At 44.4% G+C, this 27,046-nt stretch overlaps 1 protein-coding gene and 1 long non-coding RNA gene across 7 annotated transcripts; one reads left to right on the top strand and one right to left on the bottom strand.

The window, feature by feature from the left end:
• Positions 1-3,325: 3,325 nt before the first annotated feature.
• Positions 3,326-25,728, bottom strand: PTPDC1 (protein tyrosine phosphatase domain containing 1). 6 transcript variants are annotated; one of them, XM_064723713.1, is made up of 11 exons: positions 19,586-19,604; positions 18,852-18,898; positions 14,227-14,319; positions 11,447-11,618; positions 10,646-10,726; positions 10,305-10,423; positions 9,435-9,572; positions 7,573-8,777; positions 6,675-6,860; positions 5,858-5,968; positions 3,326-5,051 (listed from the first exon to the last, which is right to left on the bottom strand). In XM_064723713.1, exons 3-11 carry the CDS (start codon positions 14,309-14,311, stop codon positions 4,935-4,937), a joined length of 2,214 nt encoding a protein of 737 aa, XP_064579783.1. In that variant the 5' UTR covers positions 14,312-14,319; positions 18,852-18,898; positions 19,586-19,604; the 3' UTR covers positions 3,326-4,934. The 6 variants fall into 6 exon arrangements, with proteins under 6 accessions (XP_064579783.1, XP_064579778.1, XP_064579782.1 ...); XM_064723708.1 differs by lacking the exons at positions 18,852-18,898; positions 19,586-19,604 and adding an exon at positions 25,383-25,728; XM_064723712.1 differs by lacking the exons at positions 18,852-18,898; positions 19,586-19,604 and adding an exon at positions 25,378-25,448.
• Positions 25,438-26,705, top strand: LOC135453074 (uncharacterized). The gene is made up of 2 exons (XR_010441763.1): positions 25,438-25,544; positions 25,955-26,705. It is a non-coding gene; the product is annotated as an uncharacterized LOC135453074 (long non-coding RNA).
• Positions 26,706-27,046: the final 341 nt, after the last annotated feature.

Below are 27,046 nucleotides of genomic sequence, written 5' to 3'. Positions count from 1 at the left end.
TGAGCCCCCTGGCCCTGCCCTCTAAACAACCCTGTAGGTTACACCCCTGTGAAAAACGCCAATTACTTGTTTTTAAAATTTTAAAGTTTAATAAAATGGTTATATAAATGGTAACACAATTAGAGCAATGATAATTTGCACAATTTGAATTAGGATAATATGAGACAATTGAAACAAGGAGTTACAGACGTCCGGGCACCTTTTTCTGGGCAGCACAAGTTCAAAAGAGGACACCTGTTATCAGAGGATTAACCCTTAAAAACAATGCCCTGTTGGATAGTCATTCACTTCATACATGAGGCATAAATTCCGTTCAAATACAGGATTCTGTCCACTCATCATCAACTTCTTCCTCTGAATCCTAACAGTGCCTTCGAGGCGGGAAGAAGTTTGTTTCTTCTTATTAGAGGGCAATGAATTCTTTTTCTCTGACAGATTTATGTGTCCTGTGGCTGCTATCTTGCTGTGAGTCCTTTCTTTAAAAAAAAGTATCTTGCATAGCGTAGCTTCTACTTTAACATTTTTTATAAGCTAAAACTATTTTTAACACACTACTTAAAAGAATTAATACAGCATTACATTCTAACACAAAACCTATAATATTCATTTTAATATTTGCGAAAAGCCAATCATAAAGTACGCATTTTTCACACCCCCCCCATCACTCCCATCCCCACCCAGGTAGGTGATGGCCCCTTCTTCTATTGCAATAAAGAGATGCAGCTGTCACCCCAGTGTCCGGGTGGCAGCAGCAGCAAAGCCCAGCTGGCAGCAGCACAGGCTCAGCTCCGTGCCCAGGAGCAGCCGTGGATGCCCACGGTGTGGGCAGGCAGGAGCCAGGCAGGGGCTGCTGTGACCAGCGGCGGGGTCCCCAGGGCTGGGGCCGCCCATGCTGAGCGTCCCTGGGCTGAGGGCACATTTCCTTCACTGGCATCATCTGGGCCTGCACCTCCTCCAGCGGCAAGCCCAGGAAAAGAGGGAAGCCAACAAGAGCATCTCCAGGGACACAGCCTGACCAGCAATTCCAGCAGGCAAAACAAAGCTCCTCCCTAATTAACACACACTTGATAGAATCTAATTGATGGGCCATCACCAATGCAGGGTGCTGCACAGGGTCCGCTCCTCTGGATGAGGGCCCAAAAGGGGAGGAAGGGAAGGGCTGTGTGGCCTCGGGGCTCGATGGGGCTGATGAACAGAGGCACAACAGCCCAGCTGCAGCCACACTCCGTTTCCTGCTCAAAACACTCGCCGTAGCTGCCCTGGCCTTCCCCGTAAGGCACCTGGGGGCTTTGGAGGCCCTCATAAGGCGCACGAGGGGCTGGGGTGCCTTGTGGGACACACAGGGATATTTTAGGCTCACTCTGAGGCACGGAGGGCGCTGGGGTCCACTAAAAGTCATGCAAGGGATTTGGAATTTTGTGTGAGGCATGCAGGAGGTTTGGGATCTCTCCCAAGGTGTGCAGGGCGCTGGGGTCTCTGCTGGGGTCTCTGACGGGGTTTTGGGCTCTCATTTCACATGTGGAGAGGGCTGTGGGCTCTCATAAGCATCCCGGGGCTTTGCGCCCCTCCTGCTGCCCGCAGTGGGGCGGGAGTCTCTGCTGAGGCCCGCAGGGCTCGGGGCCCTCCCGCGCTCCCTCCCGAGGCCCGTCCGGCTCGGGGCTGCCGCGGCCCAGGGGCAGCCGTCCTGCCGGGACGGCGCTGGCGACGGGCCGAGCCGGAGCTGCCCCGCCGGGTCGCGCTGCACGGGCGGCGCTGAGCACCGGGCAAGCGGCGCCACAGCCCCGGCCCTGCCTCCTTCGGGAACGGGCACACACAGTCCCGCAGGCAGAGCGGCGGCTCCGGGCTCCGCTCGGCGCCCGAGGGGACGGAACGATGCCACAGGAGCCTGGGGAGCCCCGCGCAGGGCCCTGGCGCTGCCCGCCCGCCTCTCCTGTGGCCATCCCGGGCGGCAGGGGCTCGCTCTGGGCGAGCTGCCGGCTCCTGCCACTGCCCTGACAGCGCTGAGGGGCGTTCGGGGCCGGGACTGGGCTTGACAGGGAGAAAATTCATAGGATACTTGCTCAGGCCTCTTAAAAGATTTACTGCAAAATAACTTAAAATCCCAGGCTATATCGTGTGGTTTACCGCCTGGGTATTTGCAGTCTCGTCCCGCGGCCACAGCAGCTGACAGGTGCCGGCTAGCCGCTCCCGGAGTGACCGGCGGAGACCCCGAATCCCTCCCAGGTTTGCTGCCAGGACCCCGAGCTCTGGCTCCGTCTGCGGCGTAGTGACGCAGGCGAGAGCAGCACTGCCAAGCACTGAGGCGAAGGAAGGAAGGACTGGACACACGTAGGGATGCCGAGGCGCTTCACTCACGAAGCCGGGGCCAGTAACGGTGCCACAGAAAAACTTTTGGGGAGGCACTTATAAAGGCGAAGGGCGTGACACGAGGGGACACAAGGGACCAATGAACGAGGCCCAGGGGAGGAGCGAGGGACACAACCGAACCAATACCAATGGCACAGGGGAGGGAGAAGCGTCAGGGGACAAATCATGTGTTAAGTAAGGCAAGATTGACACAGAAATTTCTCGAAATGAAAGGGGGCTGGTTACAATGATGGACAGGTAACTGGCGGGAAGAAAAAAATTTTATGAGGGAGAACATGGGGGGAACCGAGGGTCAAACCAAAATCCTAATTTCCAAAAAGTACCAACTTTACAATAAAACCCGTAAAACACACAATGCCACAGGGATTCCTTGAAGATGCTTTGTAACTCCCCGTGGTGCCGGGCCAGGCCGGGTCCCAGCGAGCACCAACACCCAGCAGCTCTCGTGTATGCAGCACGGCTGGCACCGGGAACACGAGTCAACATCCCTCCAGCTGCCCGCTCTGCCTGCAGGCTGTCACGCAACAGCAATGCTCCAGCCAGAACAGGCATTTTTACATGCTCAGCACCACGTGCTCTTGTGGTCCTGCTAGTGCATCAGAGAGAAAAGCCAAACGTGACAGACAAAACCTGACTGTAGGAGAGGGATGGCTCAGCAGAGAGTCTGGGGACCTGTGGTGCCAGCCAGTGCCCGGTCACTCGGACACAGCCGCAATACCCCAGACTGTCACACTTCACCTGGGAGGGTATCAAAGGCCAGGGATTCTTTGTTCAGAGTTCCCCAGAGGCACCAGCTCAAGCTGCCACTGTTCCACCACCATAAAATTGTTTTAAGGATCCAGAAGTCTGACACTCTGCTCTGGAGGACATTCCACATTCCCAATCTTTTGGGCATTTAGGACCTTTTGATTTTGCTTTGCACCTAAGAAAAATAAATCTCCAAATGTGCACAAATAACTCCTTTAGCATTTCCTCCTTTTATTTTCAGCTGATTTTTACATTGTTCTCCGCTACCCTGTCCTCGTCTTTCCAAAATTCCTGTGCCTATTCCACCCCTGGCTTGCTGCACACATTTTCTTTAGTTCTGTAGGGATTTATCTCCAGCAATCCTGCTGACCACACCCATTTCACTGTGTCACAAACCTAACTCTGGGCTGCAGTATGTGAATCCCACTCTGGTGTGGGAGATGTCAGGGCACCACAGCAGGCCCTGAAGAAGGGACATTCGGGGCATTAGAACATGGTATTTGTGTGAGCCTGAATGCTTGTGCTGATACGGAACTGCCTGTCATGTTGCCTTGCCTTTTTACAAAGCTGGATTTTTGTTGTGATTTACATGTGATATTTTCAAGTGTTCCTATTTTAAGATGATTCTGCCAAAGTAGCTGTTTTAATTTGAATTTGATATAAAATCATCCAATCATTGAGACATATATAAATTACCTGTATTTCAACTGGTCTATTTTTAACTCTAAATATTTGTCATTTACAGAAACTAATAAAAGTATTTTGGAAATTTATAAATTCTTGTTTAACTACTTAAATTTATCAACCCTGATGAACCTCTCATTCTGCAAACTGGCATTCCATTCCAGATCCTAAGGCTGGAATCCAAAACTGTTTTGGGATGCTGGCCCAGCTGTTTCTAGTTTATTAGATAAGAATGCCTTGGAAAAGTGCATTGCAGCTAGTAAGGCTTTGATTAATGTTTTTTTAGTATGACTATATCATACTTCTTTAGGTATTTGCTGGATAGAAGTATGGGCAGAATCATATTCTTATGAAGATTTCATGATGAAGTGTTTTTCACTTAAAGCAATAAAAGCTTAGCTAATAAAGTAAAATTTTACTCTTATTCAAAGCACTTTAAATGCATCAATCAATTTTCTGTTAAAAACATTTTGAAGCTTTCTCTGGCAAAAAAGTCTAAATTAGGGCTTGATGACTACTGTTCAACACAGTGCACTTCTCTCCTACAAGACCTTCTAGAAATACTTTGGTTACAATTGTTGAAGAGATCTGAAAGAAAATACTGTCTGCTGGCTATAACAGATCTTAAGATCTGTGAATCTCTCCATTACTACTGTTGGTCTTACTTCAAACTTTCCGAAAGGAAATGCATTTTCACAGGTGCAGTCAATATTTATTTTCTGCAAAATGAAATCAAATATCATTAATGTAAACATATGTAATACATAAATATTAATCCATTAAACCTTTGGGGATCATGGCACTAAACTTTATGGCAGTCGTGTCACTTGATAATAATGTTTCTTGCCAATAACAGAGGTTTCCACATCAATAAACACATCTGAAAATAGGAGAACCCTTCACAACATAAAAGAACAGTACCTGAAACAAAATGCTACAGAGAGTGGTTACATGGAGCCGTTCTTTATAACTATGTAGAATGTACAACTGCCACTAAAACTCCCTCTAAAAAAATAAAATTATTTGTTAATAACTTCTGTTAGGTAGATCATGCCAGGTAGCACAAAATACAGTAGCTGGAATATGCAAAATAATTTGGTAGGCCCATCTAATGCTTCAGCAGAGCTGTGTAGAAATCAAGGAGGATTCTCTGTTCCTTCTTTAATCCTTTTCCTTTTTTCTTCCAGTGCTTGTTTAAACACAGTTTTCAAGGTATTGTACACATATGGCCCATTCTCAGAATCGAAGCTTGTCTAATAAAAGAGAGAAGTTTCAGTTCAGTTGTTAAAGAGATGCCATGCAGCAAAATGCAAAGTAGATGCACAACATTAAAAAAAAAACTTTGAGATTTATCAAAGAAACTATTTGGTTTTGATGGAGTGCTTAATGCCAAGTGTTTTCAGTTTTATGCTAACTAGACATTAAAATAAAACAGAAGAAAGAGAAATGTGGTGATTGTTTTAACAGGCAGATTTACAAGAGATGAGGAAACAGCACAGTGAACATTCTGTTCAAGCTCAGATTTCATTGACTGAACCTGAGAAGAAATCTGAGCTGAGCAATAGCTTCACCTGTCACTGTTACTCAATGAGCCCAAAGCAGAAATTAGTTACTCACATCCTGTGGTACAGGTCTGGAACAGAACTGACTTGCAGTGTAATTTCAGAAAGTGATTTAATCTGATGGAAAGAATTCTCATGGTACAGAATCTACCAAAGCCTTTGGGAAGCTACTCTAGGTGATTAGTCAGTGTCACCCTGTAAAATTCTCTTTTCCCTAATTTGAAGATGTCCATGAACTGGCAGTGGTCCAGAAAGAGAAAAACGAGACTCCAGGATTAAGGTTGTAGTGACAGAATTTAATTTTTTAGAGAATATTTCCAACCCTTTATGTATGTGAGTATTATAAAATGTAAACTCTGAAATAAATAAGCCACACTGAAGCATGAAGGAATTACTGTAGCCTTTCTCATAGAGGCCTCCCTCTGTTGATTGCTTCACCCTTCATGATTTAAACCAAGTAAATACAATATCCTGGATAATTATTTGGGATTACTTGCCTTGGTGAAAGCTTTAATAGCACGAGCAAGTAAGGCCTCCTCCACATCAGCTGGCAGCACTTGCAGTTTCGCCACACAGTGTAAAATACAAAGGATGGTCTGACACTGCTCCTGGTGGGGAAAAGGAACAGCATCTCATCAGAAGAAGTATTTCCATAAAAAGCAGTTTAGCACTCAGATTTTGTTAACTGCTATGTAAATACCAGGTTGTGCCTTCCTGTGCTGAAACTTCATGTGCAGGAGCCCAAATTTTCCACCCGCCCAAAGAGCCGCTGCATAATTATTTCAGTCACGATAGAGAAACTCTCCTGAGTGCTACAACTACTCTGGTAATTCCTCCTTATTTCTGGGAATTTCAAGATTCCCTCCACGAACAGCAGCCTTCCTGTGAATTGGCATAGGAAGGGTGAGATTTGATCTTTTCAGCCCAAAATGCTGTGCATGTTCAGGGCTTTTTCCCCATCTTGTACCTCTCTCTGTCCTTCCCAGTGTCCGTCACCACTGGAAGCTGGCAGAGACACTGAGCAGTGCTAGCAAGGAGGAAGAAAAGGAAGAACAATCTTTGGGGCTGTTCCTTCCCAACCCTTTTCCAGCTTAATTAAGGGGCTGGAGCATTTGTCACGCAAGCAATCTGCTCTAGGTAACTCTGTTTTGAGCAAGACACTTGGACTAGAAGATATCTAGAGATACCCAAACAATTCACACAATTTGCTGCAGAATGAATTCTCATTCTGATTTTGAAAGAGAATTAAGTGGCTTTTTTAAAGTGCAACCCTTGCCTAAAGTGAAGGAATGAACTGTCAGATCGAATCTGTACCTTTCCCAGCAAGCGGAGTGCATCCTGGGATTCTGTGCATTGTTTTGCCAGCATGTCAATGTCATCTTTGGATATAATAGGTTCTTTCAGCTGCTCTATCCATGACCACATCAAGCTGCAGAGGATAAAAGGATCTCTCTCGGTGCAGATTTTATCCCAAGCTCCATCTTGAGAATTCAGTTCTTTCTTAAAACAAAACAAAACAAAACAAAAAAAAAAAAAAAAAACCAAACAAAACAAAACTGAAAAAGCATTATCTATATACCTTTGCCAAATTCTCTTTGATTGTTGCAGTATTTGGCTCTTATGTTCCAACAAGAAAAGAGTTATCAAAAAAATTTGTATTTTTTTCCAGAGTATCAACATTAATCAACAGTAATACAAGTGATTCTTTAAAGCAGAAGGATGAAAGCAGCAGTGCAGCTGAGAACCTCCCAATACTCCACTGGAATACATAAACCAGCTTTGCATTACAACTTCAAAGCAAATGTTGCAAAGAGGATTTGGGTTTGACAATAAGCAGTTAAGTTTCTACTAAATTCTTTTTCTTTTACTCAGAAATCCTCTGATTAGTTCTGAGAAAACACGGATGAAAACCAACTCAAACCTTTAAAACCTGTACTATTTCTGTGCCACCAGCAGCCACATTACAACCAGAGATAATGGCATCAATTTCCCCCAGTTAGGAAAGTGAAGATAACCAGAACCTCCACCCTCCTGCTATAGACCAGAATGTGTAGGTGTATCTTGCCAGCCTGTGAAAGACCTGAACCCAGGCCTCATATAAATTGCTATCCCAATGTGCCATTTCAAAGCTCCATTGGCATTTTTGCCATTCCAGGAACTCACTGAGGTGAAATATGCAGAACCCGTAGCATGGGTTTGAGTTAAAAATTACCTGCCACATTTCTACCTTCTGCTTCACTTCATCCTCTCCCAGAAATTCATTTATATCTGCAAGTGCTTTGGCTGCCAAAACTCTTCGGGCTTCCAAACTTAATTCTGACTGCAGAACAATGTGTGGAATTGTCTCTGACAACTCTCTGCTACTCTCACTTTCATATCCAGCGGAAAAGTTCACTTTGGAAGAGGAAGAAGAAGAGTCAGAGTCCTCAGAGAGATAGAATCTCCTGCCATACATATTGGTCTTGCGGTCCTTCCTGTGAGCAGTCTCACCGGCGAAGCTGTGCCTTTGCATCCCAGGTTCCTTGGGATTGTGCATGGATGCCAGGCCTGAGGAAAAGGTCCTGCTGCGTTGGACCTCTTTGGTAGAGCTCCTTCTGTGACAGGAGCCGTCCCTTCGTCCATCCAAATCAAATTTCCCTTGGCTCCAGAACGTGCACGTGTTACGCACTAATGCTTCTTTGTTTAACTCCAGCTGTGGCTTTGCCTCACCTGTGGCAGAACATTCCTCTTCACTGTTCTGCTTGGGTTTGTTGTTCACTAAGATCTGAGCAGGCACTGTCCAGGCAGTGTCATCCTGTTCCAAAAGAAACTCAGTTCTCCTTAGGTCTGACTCACTGTAGCTCAGACGCCTTCTCATATGAGTAAGAGGCTGAAGGCATCCGACATGCCTTCTCCTGCAGTCGGCATCACACTCGTGTCCCAGGGAGACGTGTGAGTCCTGGCTGTCGAGAGCAGAGCAGTGGGCGTAGGACGAGTCCGACGTGTCGCTGTCGTGCCTGGCCAGCTCCCGCTCGAGCTCCGTGGCTTCCAGCTGGGACACGGTGCTCTCAATCTCAGCTGAGAGGTCTGGGATGTCCAGCAGCTCTGCCTCTACCACCTGTCTGTTCTCAGCCAGGTCCAGCAGCAGCTTGCACACCAGGTGGATGAGCTTTGGCACGTGCTTGAGGTGCCTGCTCTCGTAGCCGTGGAGCAGGTGCCTCTGGCGGGTCAGGTACTGGGCCAGGGTGACCGCGTGCGCCCTGGGCTCGCAGCACGCGAAGACATTGCGCAGGGGGACCAGGAACTGTGAGAACTCCCTGACACACAGCAGCTGCCCCCGCGTCTGGATGGAGTTGGGCCTTTTGGCTCTGACAAACAGGATCGCTTGGTCAGCACTCATTCTGGTGGCAAAAACTAAGTAGCAAGCTATTAGAACACCTGGAAAATACAAAGACAGGATTAGTGAAGGAACTGTCAGACTCAAACAAATACTCAGTGAAAATATGGGATAGAAATTAATATAGGTGAAGACAGAGTGTCCTCTATTATGTGATGCTGTTACTGAAACATAATTTCCTGCGAAGAAGCACGAGACAGCGAAGCCCTGCTCACTGCACTGCAGTGGGAGCTCCCCACAGCCTCTCCAGGAATTCCACTGTTCACAAACATGGCAGTAATGGAGGCTTCTAAGGGAAGGGCATAACCAGAAAGGACTTGAAAGGAGCAAATGAAATTTTAGGTGCTCCACCAAATATACCCAATCCAACAGTGCATGGCAGGTTTGTGAACATGTTACAAATACTGGACAAAGAAAGTGTACCAGGGGAATCTTTCCCCTCCAGAAGCAGGAATGTAATGGAACTATTATACAGATTAAAAACTTCTCTATCTTACAGGTCTTTGGTTTTAATATACCAAAACTGATCTTCTCTAGCCATTGAGGACATTTGGACACAGCAGTTTAGCACTTTTAACCATTTTATAGAGGTCCATCTTGCAATGACACAAATCCAGCCCAGTTATTACTGGTTTATAACCAGTGAGGGTTGGAGTTTCTAGAGGAACGCTGGTGCTGCTCCTGCACGGGGCACGTACCTGTCCTCCCCAGTCCTGCATGGCAGTGAACAGCCACCCTCCCCTCCTGCAGGGCGAAAGACATCACCTTGACCATGTCAAGGATAGTCGTGAGAGATGCCACACCATAATCCTTCCATCCAAAATTATAAAAATAAACTGAAATAAAAAGAGAGACAGTGATTTTCTGCCACACCAAATGTGAAAGGTGTAGTACCATTTGCAGAGGAGAGATTACTAATAAGAAATTATAGTACTAAAATTGCATAATGGAGCTTAAAATCTGACTGCATCTTGTTTGCAAGAGACTATTTTCCCATTTCAGTGTATGCTTGCTATTGAAACTTGATAGATACACGAAGCTAGCAAAGATTTGTCAAACTCAAGTTCAGCTAGAATGTAAAAGAGGTAACAAAACAGTGATTCATGCAAAATTGCTTAGCTATATATAGAAAGAGGGCAATTTTTTCTTTTCAGAAATAAAAGCACTTCTTCAGTCAGCTGCTGCTTTTTACAGAGAGGCACTTTCTTCTCACCATAACATAAAAATACAAAGATATGGTCAGGAGCAGTGTCCTCACATGAAATAACCTTTTATAGTCTAGGTAAGAAGACATGAGTGTACCAGGATTTGTGAATATAGAAGAAAAAGCGAACTGTTGTCCTTCCTTTAGAAACAAACACAAACCCTGAACACAAACCCTCCATCTCTCTCTGTATAATACACAATCTTCAATAATGTGTTATTTGCTCTTCATTGTATTTGCCAGGTTTCACATTTTGTGCAATGTTTCCTACATAGCTGCGTTTAATTCACAGGAATTCAAGTAAAAATATCCTTAAATGTCAAAGTCAATAATTAATGAGGAACAACAGCAGGAGGGCACTTACTGCCAGCCTCCATAAAGGCTTCAGGACGGTAGGTGAAGCCGCTCTCCTGCTCCAGGGGGTTCCCACAGCTCGCGTGCTCCCCAGGACGCTGAAGGTTAATTATGGTTTTTATGCCACATCTTAAGGAAGGAATAGATGAGTCAAAGTATTACAGGCAGCCAAAACCTCATTGTCCCTTATTTTCTGAAACACATATTTATTCTTAGTGGATAATAAATCTTTACCTGTAGAGCGTTAAAATGAAAGGATCTTTATCAACAATCCAAATCTATGTTGAAAGAGAAAATGGATCAGGAATTACACCAGTAATATTTACAATAAATAATGACTAAATTTGTTACCTTTCAAACTGCTCAATAATGTTGTACTTTTCAATTACTTCTGTTGAGGGTCGAGCCATAGCCAGGATGTTATCTGTTATCCTGAGAAATTAGAAAAGCAAATAATAATGTTATCATTAATAATTTCCTGGGTATGAGTCTTCCAAAATAAGAATATCATTATATTCAAGAAATAGAGAAATAGCTTGGTGATTAATTGGAAATTACTTTTAAAAATTCTACTATGCCACAGTGTTAATGATAAATCCTATTAAACTGATACAGATGGAACATTATCAAAAGACAATTACTGGAACTGCTTAAATGGCAGGACGTAAGTAAGAATTCCTTTGAATAGAAATCTTTCTATTCCTTTGAATAGAAATCTGTTCAGATCTCTGTTTATTTCTTTAAGGTTTGTAAGTGCTGCTTAAGCATTTGCTGTTAGAAAAAAAAAAACAGTAAGAATGTCAAGATGCATTTCATGTGACTTTTGCTGCACATGTGTCCTTCTGAACACATGCCTACATTATTGCATCTGCAGGAAATGCTTTTACTTTTCAATTTTATTATTAACATGATTAATTCATTTGCATCCTAATCCTTAGTAGCCCAGAACAGCTTTTTAATAATTCATGACACACAGGTATTTATTCTTTTGGATCTGACCCAAACCCACTGTAAGTCAACAAGAACCTTTCACTGTCTTTCCTGGGCTGTGTCCAGCAGCCACTAGGTCAGGTTCTAACTGCAGATCAAACTCCCGTTCCGTGTGCCACCTGGCAGCTGGTGTTCCAGCAGCCCGGCGGTTTTGCCGCTCACCAGGAGGAGTAGAGCCCCTTGATGGCCTGCTGGTGCTCAGCCCAGCGCGCGGGGTTCTCGTACTTGCAGGCGCGGCCGCCGCAGGCCATGGAGCACTGCATGTGCCCGGGGATGACGTGGCGCAGCCGCTCGCCCACCTTCGTGTACTTGGCCGTGGGGCGCTTCGAGCTCCCTGCGACACACAGAGCAACACCACTTCAGCCTTATGACAGAGCCACAAACACCAGAAAATATGCAACATGTATTTCAGGCTCATTGTTCAAGGAAGGATTCTGAGGGGAAAAAATCGCTTGCATTACTGCCAGGTATTTTTTCTGATGAAGTTAGAGGTTAGTGACATCCTTTGCAGCTGAAAAAAGTCACGGTCCTCTTCAACCTGAAATCAATATAGTTAACCATGTCCTCAGAGTATGCATGAATGTGAGCTTCTGTTTTCCCTGTTATTTATAACTGAGCTCTTAGAGTAAAAAGCATGTATTAACACCTGAATAAGGAATCAGTGAACAAAACAGAATATACAAAATACAAGAAGAAAATTAAACCCCACTATTTTATCCACACATTAAAAGTACAGTTAACAGAACAAAACTATAGTAATACCGAGAAAATACCCAGAACTGCCAACAGGCTCAATGAAAAGTACTTTACTTTTTTTTTCAGGAAAAGTGGCGTTTAGCTCCTCGGGGCTGAGCGACGACAGAGCCACCATGACCCGCTGCGTGGACGAGGAGAGCAGCTCCACCACGGAGCTGCGGCGCCGCTGGCTGAGGCGGAGAAGGGGATCGGAGGAGGAATGCCTCCGCCCCTGGAAGAAATGGCTAAAGAGGCTGACGGCCGAGCGCCGGCGGGGAGAGGGCTGCATGGCTGCGCGGCCGCAGCTCCGCCCGGCGCCGCTGCCCGGGGCGCTCTGAGCGCAGGGGAAGTTGCTGAGCGCTGAAGTTGCGGGAGCGGAGCGGAGCATCCCCGAGCGCGCTCGGCAGCTGGTCCCCGGGCTGAGCTGTCGCCATGGTAACGGAGGATGCAGGCGCTGCTGCCAGCCAGCCCCGGGCTGCTCCTTTCCACAGGGATTGCGTCTGCTCGGGACAAACTGTTCCACCGCTTGATGAAAATAGTTGCTTGTCAAGTAGGTAATTTTCAAAACGCGCTGGGAACAACCAAAATGTTTCTAATAAACAATGGGAGTATTTAGTTCCTGCTCAATAACAGGCATTCAGAACTCGCTAAGACACAAAATAGTCCATTCAACAGAACAATCCAAATGTAGCTGGAGGCTCTGCCTCCTGAGAGATCTGTAAGGAAGCACATTATACTCCCCCACCTCTTGGTTCTTCATTCCACAGGCACCTCTCCTCCTCCACTTCGCTGCTCCAAAATGCATCATTAGCTGTGTAATGACTGGGATTAGTGTGTTCCTGCTGAAATGCTTTAGTACATGATGAATTGTAGACTGTTTGCCTGGACCATTCACATCTTCTAACAAAACACAATTTGTTATCCAAAACAAAGGGCTGGGTTTTTTTCCAGGGCACAGCTTTTTTATGAAGCAAAGCTGTTAACTCTGCAGCCTGACAGAAAGCAGATCACAAGGAGGAGAAGGTGTGTCAGCTGAGTGCTTCAGGCTTCTGAAGGTAGGTATGAGGTGGCAAATTGCCTCCCACTTTGCTTCCCGTGTGCTGAGCAGGAGAATGAGGTGGCCAGAAAGATTGCAGCACTTGAAAAAGCTACTGTGCACAGAAGGGATTATAGTGATGTAAAAACCTCTGTCATCCCAATGTCTGTGCATCAGACTGCACAGAAAGGGGAAGGCTAGGGAAATCAAGAAAATTCACTTTAACTTTGTCAATAAACAAATTAATCCCACTGCATTTTCCTAAAACACATTTGTGTTTCTTCTTGTACCACAAAACCAGTAACCTGTACAGAGGAATTTGCATAAGAGGAAGTCCCCTTTTGGGACAAATTCATCAGGTAAAAATCTGCTTCTTCCAGGCACTGACCAGGAACTGAAGGCCTGAACTTTGACTGCTGCTCCCCAGCTCTTACAGAGACACAGCAATGTTTGCTGTGGGTACCAGGCCTGAAATATCAGCAGTGGTGTCGTGTGAGGAAAGGAAAATGTTCAAAACCCTGACTCGTAATTCATCAGTGGAACTGGTATCAACAGGTGAGGAAACATGGAAATATACTTTTATTTTGGGGGTTGCATGGAAGAGAAAGGAGATGAAAAAGGCTATTTCAGGTGCTACCTGTATCCAAGGAATGTGAAACATATTTTCTAATTCACTATTTTAGTTTCTTGTATTTAATTATTTTTCTCTTTCTCTTCTCAGAAACTTTTCAGTATGTATCAAATGATAGTGGAGACAGAAGTGAGGAAAATTAAATGCTACACATCATTATTTTCCTACTGAATCTAGCAGATTTGCAAACAAACACACAAAACGGTAAGAAAGAATTGCATCCTGTACAAGTTTAAAAAATTAGAAAGGTGAGTTTTGCTGAAGGCAGGTTTGTGTTTTCAGAGAGCTAGGCAGTTTCTCAACACAAAAATGGCATCGTTTCTTCCATTAAGAGACCTGACAAAATGAAAATTACAGAAAAGGTTGACATATTATCACCATGATACGCTGATGAAATAATGCAGTTTGGTTTTGTTAGAGACATTTTACATTTATAAACATGGATAATATTTCTGTGGGGGTTTTTTAATTTTGTGGGGTTTTTTTCCAGAATTGTTCTAAGCATTTATTATGAATGGCACATCAGAGCCAGACTCTTACCTGAACTCATATTTGCCAGATACACACTGCTCTCTATCAGCGAGGAGTATGGTTGCTCATTTTGCAGCAAAACTCCTGCAGCCATTGCAGTACCTGTTGAAACAATGGAATAATCACTGAAAATCAGAGAAGCTCAAAATGGGCAGAATAAAGGCACATGCTTCTGGTGATGCTATGGAGTAGTTGAAGATTTGGGCAGTCAGGCATGGCTGGTATTTGACACACACATTGTCCACAATGCACGGCCCCTCACTGCTCTCTGGGCTTTGGATCACATCTGCCATGGTTCTCCTCCAACAAGAAAACTGAACCCATCACTCTCTCCAGGCAGAAACAGATTTTTTCTCTACTGTTATTTCTAATACAAGGTAAGTCCTGCTCTGAAGACCTTCTATCCAGAAAGATAAAGCAAGCTGTAGATATGAACACAGTCATCAGTCTGTGATGTTTAAATAAAACCTTTGCATGGCTCTTGAATGGAAATTCTTACTCAGTATAAGATCACCCTTCTGTTTCTCTTATCTCTATAGGAAAATAGCTGCAAGCATAACAAAAAAGAGCAATTTTTATACCAAACTAAGCACATCTCTGCTGCATCATTAGCTACAGAAACTTTGCTAAACAGACAAACCTTGGCTTCCCAAGTCTGCAAAACCAGTATTAGGATTCAGCATAAATAGGGTTTTAAAAGACAGATTTGCTAAAAAAAATATATAAAAATAGAAGAGTCCTGCAGGGATTAGGTGATACAACAGGCCTGTGTGCTGCTAACTGCTTGCTGTTCAATGTCCAGCTTTTATCTCTAATTCTGCATAATAATTTTTCCAGCAAATATTTAAATAAAATTTATTCATTCAGATATTACATTATTTACCACATACTTGAATAAATTATTTTTCCAACAATGCTAATGGACTTTATTTCACAAAGTCAGCCAGTGCAGCTCTGTTCTTTTCAAGATGCTTAATGGTGGGAACAGATCACAGATCCACATTAAAACCCTTTCACAGAGCTGCACCAGTCCTCTCCAAGGGATGAGAATCACATTTGTCAGTGAAAGACAAAAAGCCTTCTGAAACTTCAGAGATGCTCAGAAAGGCATCCCTAATGTAGGTATTTTAAGAAGAATATGAATCAAGAATATGAATCAAGAACACTCTTTAATAAAGATTAAAAGAGTATCTGGAGCATTTTCTACTCAGCTACTTGACCATCTGACTGTATTCTGAAAAGTCAGTCCTTTCATAAACTACCTTCATATAATTGCATTCTATTTGGAGAAGTTCCAGAACCTCTATTTTTTTTCCCAATAGATTTTGAAATCAGTAAGTGATGGCTTCCATTATCAGAGGAAACTTAGAACCTAAAGAAAGTATTTCATTTTATCCCCAGAATTTCTTTTTTAGAGTTAATAATGCTGAATTAACAAAAATTATTGATTTCTATTTCTCAGAAAGTTCTCTTCAAAATTCTTAACAGCTTGTCCAGATAACATTTGAAAAAGATATCTCATCATACTGGAAGCAGAATCACCACCATGATGACTATTTAGTTCTCCTATTTCCTGATATTCAAACGATTAAAAAATAAAGAGATTAAACGTCAAGGATATTTCTATCTAAAATTATTTCCTTTTTTTTTTTTTTACCCAGGAATCAGGCTGATAAGAACTCTTAACTGGGGAGGGACATGATGGAGGTTAATGCAGAAGAGAATTTACCTAGAGTATGAAAAAATACTAGCAAGCTTCTTCTAAGTGGCAGAGATGAGGTTTTTGTTTCTTTGTTGTCTAACCAATTTTATTTCATTTATACACCAAATCCATAATTCCTGTGCTGCCCAACTGACCTGAATATTTTGTCTGTGCCTTTCAGTTTGCAAAACTTGACTGACAGCACAGTGTGATCAATGGGAGCAATTCCCTTATATTTACTTCTGGAAAAAAAAGCAGTATTGTGACAAATTACTTTGCTCAGTTACACTGCACTCCCTCAGACATGTGTAAAGTGGCAATTTGGGACAGGTCAAGGTTGATGCTCCTACAGAGGGGCATTGTGCTCCTGCACCAATAAAAAGGATGCTAGAAGTGCTTAGGTTAAACAGCAGCTCTCTCTTGCTTTGCCTCTGTACCAGATATTCTTGGTTTTTAAAGTCGTTCTTCAGCATTTCGCTCATCTCGTGAACGCTCGGTAGCTGCGGAAGGCACAGCCTGGAGCACTATTGCAGGTCGCGGTGCCGTGAGCTGCCTGAGGATCTGAGTCACGTACCTTGGGGCAATCACGGTATCGCCTTAACCAGCTCTGCTGCTCGATCTGTGCCGTGCGTCCCTATTGCCATGACAGCAAAGAGGCCGCCCCTTAATCCCGGCTCCCTGCACGAGTGAGAGGAGCGGCATCTCCTGCGGTGCAGCTCCACCTCTGCTGCAGCACAGGCAGCGGTGCCATGCAGCGAGCGGGAAGAGCCCGGCTCTGACACCGAACCCCGGGAAAGGTGCCGGTGCTGCCGGCTGGCAGAGGGCAAGGGCAGCACCACGCTGCCCCAGGAATCTCCTGGAATCATCACGCCAAGCACTCTGGGCATTTCGAGGGGTCCCCTCCAGCTGTGGGTTTGATACGTGCTTTGATGTTTATCTGTAGTTTTGAGTTCCTTTTCTTCCCCCCACTTTTGAGCTGAACAATTTCTACCAGAAGGGATTTTTGTCCCCTGTTGCACTGGATTCACATGTTGCATTTGGAAACGCGACAGCTGTTGGGCCCCACTCGCTGCGCACACTTGCAGGGCTGCATTTCCTGCAGGGGATGCAGTGTGGGCACCTGGTGGATGAGGTCACTCCCAGCACCCACCTTACCAGCAGCGAAGCCCCCTGCCCACGCCCTTTCCTCTGCAATGCAGGCCCTGCTCTTTGGAAGGGCACGGGGGAGCAGCAGGACAGCGGGGACATGGGGGTGCCAGCTCCTTCCACTCCTTCCTTTTAGGAGCTGGCTGCAGGAGGCACCCTGCAAACCAGCACTGGGGTTTGCAAATCAACAACTCTGCCTTGTCACAAAACATTTCTTTGTGGCATTTCAGGATCTCAAAAGCAGTGGCTTCCAGTGGCTGGGCTGAATTTTTGCTCCAGACTGGAATGAGAGGAGCAATGTCCATTACTGCAGCAGTCAGAAAACAATTATACAGTCAAAAGTGAGGAGACAAGAAGATGCTGGTCTCACTCTATCTTGGCAGTGAGGATGGTTATTTAATAAATGCGATTGCTACCTTTTCCTTCAGAACACATTTCAAACAGAGAGAAGAGCTTGCATTCCCAGCTGGAAAGATTCCAGATAGGGCAGTGCAGCTGCCAGCAGGGCCAGTAATCCCATTGTGAGGCTCCCCACAGTGCCCTGTGCACCTATCCACGAATACTGAGGGCCCAAATCTTTAATTCCTGTGGCTTTGGCAAACAAGGATGTCACAGCAGACCACACACTTAAAAAGATTACCTGTATGTATTAACATTAAAAAAAATATAGTAAGTTTTCCATTTCAAATATCAATATATGGGAAAAATTATTTTAAACCTCAAATATATTCATACAAGAGAGGCAATGCTGATGCTTAGGCCTGTCACATGAAATTCTGAGATTATTTTTACTGTTTTATTGTTTTCTAAAGTGAATGTGTTCTCTCCCTGTTGCAGTCACCTGTTAGTAACTACCTAGCAGCTAAATTTTTAAAGAAACAGAGTGAGCTCACTGCAGGTAGGGGCGAGGGTAGCTTAGCACCTAAGCACTTGGCTGACACCTTTCAAATTTCCTGTGGCCTAATTCTGCAAGCACTTGAGAAGCTTTGCTTTGAGAGCAGTCCCACAGAAGTAAATGGAATGTCTAAATATAAGATCACACGGGATACAGTTTCACTGCCAAAATGCAAAATCCTGTAAACAGCACTAATGGAGATGTTTCAGGCAGATGACTAAAGATAACTTCAATGATTAAGACTAAGTAAAAATAGGAGAGTGTAGTGAGGACTGGGTATATTTAATGAAGTGGTTAAGAGCTACTAAATAATAATCTTGTCTCTTAATTCAGGCTTTGAATCTGATGCTTTAAGATTGGCAGATCATGAGAATTTCTAACAAAAAATCTTCTAAATTGGCTGAGAGGTGGTTAGTCACTGGTACAGGAAGCACTGGTAAATGAAAATGCATTTTAAATTACCACAGACTATCTAATTTTAACATTGCCAGGAATAACAAAGCATTTATAAATGCTTGTAAAAAAATTATGATAACTGAGGGTTTTGCTAAACTTGATTATTATGATTAATGAAACGATGCAAAGGTTGTTGTTCTGATGCCTTACCAGTGAAAAAGCTCACTGGGAACAGATATTTCATGAATGCTTAAGCTACAATTTAACCATCGTCTGCAAGGCAGTTTTAGCACTGAGCACACATCTTTCAGTCGGCACACACCTCAATTCCCAAGGTGCTTTAAAAAGCTCACTTATTTGAAATGTAAATGTTTGCTACCTGTACGAAAATACCACAATGCTGGAAAAGCAAATAAACACACGGATAAAGGTTAGAGAAAAGACTAGGTAAAAATGTAAACAAGTTTTCATCTAGTTTAGTTATACACTACTCACACAGCAGGATGATACTACAGCTCCTGTGAAACTCCAGGGGTTTCACACTGAAACCAAAACCAGAACAGATTTGTTATTTCTATGTCTCTTACCCTCTTTGGGAAAAAATATTCCCCACCTGGCTTAGTAAAAGATGGATGTCATTTAATTATCAAGTTCGATATTTACATAGGACTCGAACCTCTTTCATGTGCAAAAGAGACAAGAGAATATAATTCATAAAAAGATTATTATGTAGGTGCTGGTTTGGTGATTCAGCCTTTGCTGTTCGTAGATTTTTGACATAAATAGCAAGAAACTGCAAGCCAAACTGATGGACAAGTCTCTCCATTGACTTGAGCTGTGTTATTCAAATCACCTCTTTCTGTGGCAGTGCCAACCTAAGAATTAACAGAAGGCATTTGAAACTACCTTGCACAGGCTGGCAGGCAGTAATTACTAGAGAGACTCACCAAGGAGATGGCGTAAAGTGAATAGATTAACTGTTCTACAAACAAAAGTGCTGCTTCTGAGAGCCTTGATCATGAACATCATGTTTACAGGAGCCTCTCAGACTCATCACACTGACTACATGCAGAATGAAAGAGTCAGTAATTGTCAGCATTCTGACCACTCGAGTGCAAGTTCAAAAATTATCTCTGCGAGTTAGAGGATTTTTACATCTAATACAGTCAAAACCATAGTAAATTTACAGGAATTTTAATAGTTTTAGTAATTTCAGTGTAACACCTTACCTGTTACCCTGCAAAAAGAATGAGTGAGTGCTGATCCCTTCATAGCTGCAGTATCAGCCACAAGAAACAGGTGCAGGGCAGTCACGTTTTACAGAGAAGCTGAATGAATTCCCCTGGTGTTTCCTGTGGCTAATCGGATCGGGGATGGTAATCTGGGAGGAGCCAGCAACGATCTTTTCTTAACCTAAACGGTGCGGGGAGTGCCTCGGGGACTATGCAGATAATCGTCCCTAAAGTGCTTTCTGCATCTGCCCGGCCTTTGAAGGGATTGAGGCAAACAGGCCGCACTGCCTGATGTTCTAATAACTGACTCTCCCAGCTCTGCTCCTCCTCATCACCTCATTTCCTACCAGCAACAACCAAACAGGTATTTATCTGTGTGTCTACATGCACAACACAGAGCCACAGAGGGAATTTTGAGAAGTGAGATTAATTACAGTAAAACTGATACACTGATTTTGAAATGTCATGAGAAGAGAATTAGAAATGTTCCATTGTTATCTGGGCCTATCACTGTTATCTGCATAAAACATTTCTTCTTACCCAGTAAAAACACAGAATGTCACTGAAGTATTTTTAGCAAGTATAAATTAACTGCATTAAAAGTAAGGTCTCAAAACCATAAGAAAAATACTAGATAAACAATATATATAAAATAGGATACAATATCTTATTCTGTCTTAAAAATAGATCTTATCTCAAAATCAATTTCAAGCACTAAGTAGTAGGTGATGAAGAAAAGGGCTTTCATCTATTCCCATCACTTCCTTGCATGTCTTGTTAAAAAATCCCTCCCATTAATGAAGCTAGGGATTAATTTTAAAAACCTCCCAATTATTTAGAAACAAAGTATCCTTAAAATTAAAATCCAACGTGATCTAACTGTTCTGTGATTCTAAGCTTTTTGGGGGAAAAAAAAAAGAAATGGGACTTCAAAAGATTTGTACATAATTTGGGAAAATCCACCAAGGTACCTTGGCTACTTAAAAACCTGAAGAGATTGTGGAGCCTAAACCCCTCTTTTGCACACCTTTCTTGTGCTGGTAGAAGTTTCAGCCACAAAGGGGCCAAGCAGCCACAGCTTCCCCAGCCTGCAGCTGCAACGGGGGGGTCCAGAATCTCCAAAAATGAACTCATGTGGGTTCCCAGAAACTTTGCTAAACAGACAAACCTTGGCTTCCCAAGTCTGCAAAACCAGTACTAGGATTCAGCATAAATAGGGTTTTAAAAGACAAATTTGCTAAAAAGAATATATAAAAATAGAAGAGTCCTGCAGGGATTAGGTGATACAACAGGCCCGTGTGCTGCCAACTGCTTGCTATTCGTTGTCCAGCTTTTATCTCTAATTCTGCATGATAATTTTTGCAGCAAATATTTAAATAAAATTTATTCATTCAGTTATTACATTATCTACCACATACTTGAATAAATTATTTTTCCAACAATGCTAATGGACTTTATTCCACAAAGTCAGCCAGTGCAGCTCTGTTATTTTCAAGATGCTTAATGGTGGGAACAGATCACAGATCCACATTAAAACCCTTTCACAGAGCTGCACCAGTCCTCTCCAAGGGATGAGAATCACATTTGTCAGTGAAAGACAAAAAGCCTTCTGAAACTTCAGAGATGCTCAGAAAGGCATCCCTAATGTAGGTATTTTAAGAAGAATATGAATCAAGAATATGAATCAAGAACACTCTTTAATAAAGATTAAAAGAGTATCTGGAGAATTTTCTACTCAGCTACTTGACCATCTGACTCTGTATTCTGAAAAGTCAGTCCTTTCATAAACTACCTTCATATAATTGCATTCCATTTGGAGAAGTTCCAGAACCTCTATTTTTTTTCCCCAATAGATTTTGAAATCAGTAAGTGATGGCTTCCAGTGTGCAGTGCCACTGGTGTGGCAGTGCCACTGCTGCAGCAGCCCTGCCCAGGCACACTGACACACTCACTGCTGTGCAGTGCCAGGCACACTGACACACTCACTGGTGTGCAGCAGCGCTGCCCAGGCACACTGACACACTCACTGCTGTGCAGTGCCAGGCACACTGACACACTCACTGCTGTGCACCAGCCCTGCCCTGCCCTGCCCAGGCACACTCAGGTGTGGGTGAGAGCAGAGCCCCGGCAGGACAGTGAATTCTCCCTGGGAATGACAGCCCTTCAGCAGGAATGTATATTGGAAATGTGGGGTAGAAAGACTCAGAGGTCAGCTTGAATAGAATATAAATTGTGTAGTGAAATAAATCTGCTCTGTGCATTTGGGCTGTGGGTTGAGGGTTGCCCTTGGTTACCAGTCTGGGTCAATTCACACAACAGGAGCAGCCCCACGGCAGCACTCCTTGGTTTCACATTGTTCACAGAAGTGGCTCTAGAAATCTGAATCTGTGAATTATGAGTAAAGGGATACATTTATTTTCCAAGTGTCAGTACACTAAAATGTGTTAACAAATGGAGCATCTGGCAAAACATTTTGTAGGAGGAGCTGGAGGAAGCTGGCATCATTTTAGTTGACTAAAGAACAAAGAGCAGCTTCAGATAACTAATAAATATTAATTAAATACTTTATATAAGTGTACTCTTTGGGGGAAGTTCTGAATGTTCACACTGGAGAAGCTGACATAGCTAAGTTTTACTTCCATGTGGGTAATATAACACTATTTACCTATTTGATTCCAGAGGGGGTTAATCCCTGCAGGATTTGGATTCCTGGTGCAACAGCCTCTGCTTTCCTGTATCCACTTGTGGGTGTCTGACTTTTGCTGGCTACCCCTTTATCTGCCCCTACATTTGTACTGCTCACTATTACTGACTTTGTTCAGCTGAAGAACTAATTTTTTCTAGTGCTCTGCAGAGTTTGGCTAATTCCAGGCACCAGTGCCAAACGTGTTTGCTCAAACAGGACTTGCCACCATGTTTGAGCCAAAAGAAGGCTTTGTGCTAACTGAGGGTGACTTTTTGAGAGAATTAACCTACAGGGTGAAATAATTTGCCATTTCCAAGGGAAGAATGCACAGAGTAGGTGGGATGCTAATGACTAAACTAGCAATCTTCATGTCTCTAGGCCTGGCATTTTCCTGTTTCAACAAAATGAACAATCCCAAAGCCCTCTGGAAAATTCTGCTGAACTATGATTGCCATTTAAAGCATTTTAAGTAAGGAGAGCAGGATCACTGGGCTTCTGGCAACTTCTCTTGCACTGCAGGAGCTGCCTCATGCCTACTTCACAGCAGATGTAGCAAATCCACCTGTCCTGTGACCTTAGGGACAGGTTTATCAGATTAGGCAGGCAGAAAAGAGCCTGAACTGCCTCATCAGAATGTCTGACCACTGCCTACACTGCACTGTTTCCAGTGGTACACAGAAAGAATCAAAACATCACATTATCCTAAGACTTAAAGCTGACGAAAACCTAAGATTAATTTTCATTTAATACAGACTGTGTGTTTGGATTCCTAGCTGGCTTTGGGCATTTCCAGCTTCTCTTTTTGCTCTTTGCTCTTCTCATAGTTTGGATCATAAAAATCAATTAATGTTGCTTTATTTTCAGCCTGTATTGAAACAGGGGAGGCTTTAACTTTGTGTAACTTTCCAACTGTATACATGTTATTGAAGACTTTCTACTTTTAGATATTTTACATAGATATATATCTCAATATATATAGACACATGTGGTTTTTTTCTGTCCATTAAGCATAAGGCTGTACCACCACAAATCAATCACAAAAGCAGACTCAAAGCCTTTGGCAGACCTCAGCTTTACCAGCAGTGTTACAGGTGTGGGAGAAATGTACACATTTAGCTGCTTAATGAGATCCCAGAGCAGCAGCCCACCTGTGATCCCTGTCCTCTTTCACCATCTCTACTTCTGACAGTCTCTCTTTTCCTGTTGGTTCCACTGTTACCTAAAATTGCCAGTAAAGGACAAAATGTAGTGAAATGGTAGGTAAAGGCAGCAGTGTAATATGAAAATTTCAATTCAAAAGACAGTTCCAAAACTGAAGAGTTGTATCAGGTGTTATTTTTAAGTCATTCAATGGACTTACAATGCAAAAGATGACTACACCTCTAGGAAAATAGTGTAGAACCACTTAAACTAGATCTAGCTAGAAAAAGGAAAGCTCTGATTTATGAGACAACTATCTCCTCCATGTCAGATTTCCCAGTTCCTAGACAATTCATTACACAAAATAAAATAGTCATTATGATGTCCAAATGGTATAACTGGACTTCCAAAGAAGTGAAATATTTACTGGAACATGTGCAAGAAATGCTTTTCAGTCAGTTTATGTGTCAAGCCAAGCAGGTACACTACAGGAGAGGACTGCATTGCTCACTGTACCTGAGGTGACACCCTCACAGCAGCTGGCCCTGCACAGTCTCCCTCTCTCACTTCATCTTGCCCTAGACATGCAGGTACTCCTTGTGTCTCACACAAACTACTGATGGAAACAAGAGATGGAAAAATCACAGAATCCCAGACTGGTTTGGGCTGGAGGGACCTCGAAGCCCACCCAGTGCCACCCCTGCCATGGCAGGGACACCTTCCCCTGTCCCAGGGTGCTCCAAGCCCTGTCCAGCCTGGCCTTGGGCACTGCCAGGGATCCAGGGGCAGCCACTGCCTGAATCACAACCTGAAAATGCTTTCAAGCAATACAAAAGTGCAAACACATTTATTTTGTACACATGATATTGGGATTAATTCCTCCACAGGTGTGAAGCTGGGTGTTGCTCAGTGGTGTGAAGGACTCCCAAAACCAAGTCAATGAGAAAAGCAAAAGCAAGGGATCTATGCAAAGAGAAAACACTGAAGCCTAGATTATTAACAAATCAGGTAACCATTAATATTTTTGTTATTCCACTGAAGAGTGTAATGACAGTCTGTAGCCAAAAGCAGTAATAGCTACATCTAAAAGGTACTGCTGAGTGTGTGGAGTGATCTATGTATTGAGGTCCCTCAAGCAGGACTGACTGAGCTGCATCTTTCAGACTGACTGAGTGATAATCAGAGGTAAGGTACAACCACGACTAAACACGCAGACACTGCTGAGAAGGGGAAAATCAGTTTCCATTGCGCTACCCCGCTGTCCTTCACGGACCTCTCTCTCCCTGACAGCTGCGGGTCTTTGCTAAACTAAAACTACACAAACCATTTCTTTAACTGGAAGCATTTTGAGGTTGTGATTCAGGGGGTGGCAGCCCCATCCCTGAGAGTATTCAAGGCCAGGTTGAACGGAGCTTGAAGCACCCCGGGCCAGTGGACCCCAGACCAGCCTGGTCTGCTGTGCTTTGGTTCTGCGACATTCAACAGGGGGTGGCAGAGGGGCTGTGTCACCGCACATACCCCGGGGCACCACGGGCCATTCCTGGCCCGGGGACAGCGGGAGGAGCCCAGAGAGCCGTGCGGGGTCGCGGCGGGGTCTCAGTCCTTAACGGAGGGGCCAGGCCGAGCAGCGAGCGCGGGGCTGCCCCACAGCCCAGGGTGCCCGGCGGGGCTGGGCGCTGTGAGGGGCCCCGGGTGCCGTGAGGAAGGTGCGGGGCGCTGTGAGGAAGGTGCGGGACGCTGCGAGGGGCCCCGGGTGCTGTGAGGAAGGTGCGGGACGCTGCGAGGGGCCCCGGGTGCTGTGAGGGAGGTGCGCGGCGCTGTGAGGAAGGTGCGGGGCGCTGTGAGGGGCCCCGGCTGATGTGAAGAAGGTGGGCTCTGAGGGAGGGGCGCGACGCTGTGAGGAAGGTGCGCACCGCTGTGAGGGTCGCGGGCGGGGCGGGGCGGGGCGGGGGCACGGACCCACCTCACCTGCAGGGCCGCTCGCGCCGCTCCGCCGGCACCGCCCCGCGACGTGCGCATGCGCAGAGAGGGACTGAGGACAGGGGAGGCAGGAGCGGCAACAGCGGCGTCGGCATCGGGATCGGGATTGGGAATAGCAGTGTCGGGAATAGCAATGTCGGGAATAGCAGTGTGAGGATCGGGAATAGCACTGTCGGGAACAGCGAGGTCGTGATTGGGAAACAACGGGATCGGGAATAGCGGGATCGAGGAGCAGCAGGAGCCGGAAGGGCGGGGCCGGCGAGGAGCGGGATCTGGAAAGGCGGGATGGGATGGGGGGGACGCGCATGCGCGACCGGGAAAGGCGGGAGCAGGGGAAGCCGGGGGGATGCGGGGGAGGAGTGGGAGCGGATCGGGAAAAGAGAGCGGCAGGTGAGGGTCTGGGGCGTGTGTGTGTGTGTGTGTGTGTGTGTATGTGTATGTGTATGAGTATTTCACGCTGTTTTACTGACACAGTTTAATGTTTAATCGTGAGCCATTGGGTTTTAGTGGTAAAAGATCGGGAACTTAATTGAAAATATCCCAATGACCGTGTTTTCCAGGTGAATGGTGCCTGCAGGTGGAGGTATGGTCGCACTGACACTCCGAAGGTTTCAGCTTCATCCCCCTGCCCCATTCACATCTCATCAAGGATTTTGTCGAGGGGATGCCACACAGACATAGGTCAGGGCTTTGAGAGGCTTGGCTGAAGATTTTTGATAGGCATGAAAGGCATTTAGGTCTTGGACACAGAGCAGAATAGGTTTGTAATGGTTTATTTTAATACTGGAGTTGAATATACAGTCGCTGATTAAAGGAGGAGTGAGAGCCATAGACCTCTGCACACGTCAGTGAGCTGGGCTGGAACATCTGTCCGAGGGTCAGCAGGGTGTTCTTGGAGTGAGTGCCTGCTACCACGCTTGGGAAGTCTGAATTGTGGTTTTCAAGGTACTCACAGACTTTAGACACTGTTCTTTGTCTGTCTCGTTAGCCACGTTAGTACATTAGCACCTAAAATAAGTGTCCCTAGTATATCAATTATTTAAACACTAGCAGGGTTTACATACTTTTAATTGACTTTTTTATAAGGTAAAAACAGGTTTGGGAACTTTGTAGAAATGTTGATAAGAATTCTGTTACTCCTTTCTGCTAAGCTGAATGAGTTGTCAGCAAGGAGACACAGGGCTTTTTTCTTAAAATGTGTCAGTCCCATCAGTGCTGAAGTGTCTTAAATATGTCTTTGTTTTTGGCAGCATAACGTGTTCCTACAATAATATTGATTTATTTACTAAAAAAATAAAAAAGGTTGTGTGACCCTTCTGTCTTCCTCTAAAAGATTTGAATAGGATTTCTCTGTGTCTGCCTATGAGAAAATGTTATTAAAATTCACAAAGTTTCATTTATTAAATGAACTGCAGGGCACACATGAAGTGTTTGGTTCCACAGAGTGAGATTTGTGCCTTTGCCATCAATTATCATTCTCATGTGTTTAGGGCTTGGCTGGCTTGGGCTTGGAAGGCTGAGCACGGCTGTGATCACGCCATGTGATCTCTTCCCAAAATTTGTGTTTATCATTACATAATTACATGAATAAACAATCTTTTGCATGCTTCACAAAGAATTTGTAAAATTCATAGAAGAAAGCACAAAGCTCT

Source organism: Zonotrichia leucophrys, chromosome 12 (assembly GCF_028769735.1).
Source record: "Zonotrichia leucophrys gambelii isolate GWCS_2022_RI chromosome 12, RI_Zleu_2.0, whole genome shotgun sequence".
Taxonomy (NCBI): Eukaryota; Metazoa; Chordata; class Aves; order Passeriformes; family Passerellidae; genus Zonotrichia; species Zonotrichia leucophrys.
Note: the sequence above shows the minus strand (reverse complement) of the source record. Positions and strands in the feature narration are given on the sequence as shown.

Excerpts from the sequence above, each read along its gene's own strand:
- PTPDC1 (XM_064723708.1), bottom strand. The coding sequence starts at position 25,701 with ATGCGCGTCCCCCCCATCCCATCCCGCCTTTCCAGATCCCGCTCCTCG. Across the intron at positions 11,619-14,226 it reads TCTGGCAAATATGAGTTCAG|GGAGCTCGAAGCGCCCCACG; the intron begins GTAAGAGTCTGG and ends TGTGTGTCGCAG. Across the intron at positions 5,052-5,857 it reads CTATTAAAGCTTTCACCAAG|ACAAGCTTCGATTCTGAGAA; the intron begins GCAAGTAATCCC and ends CTCTTTTATTAG.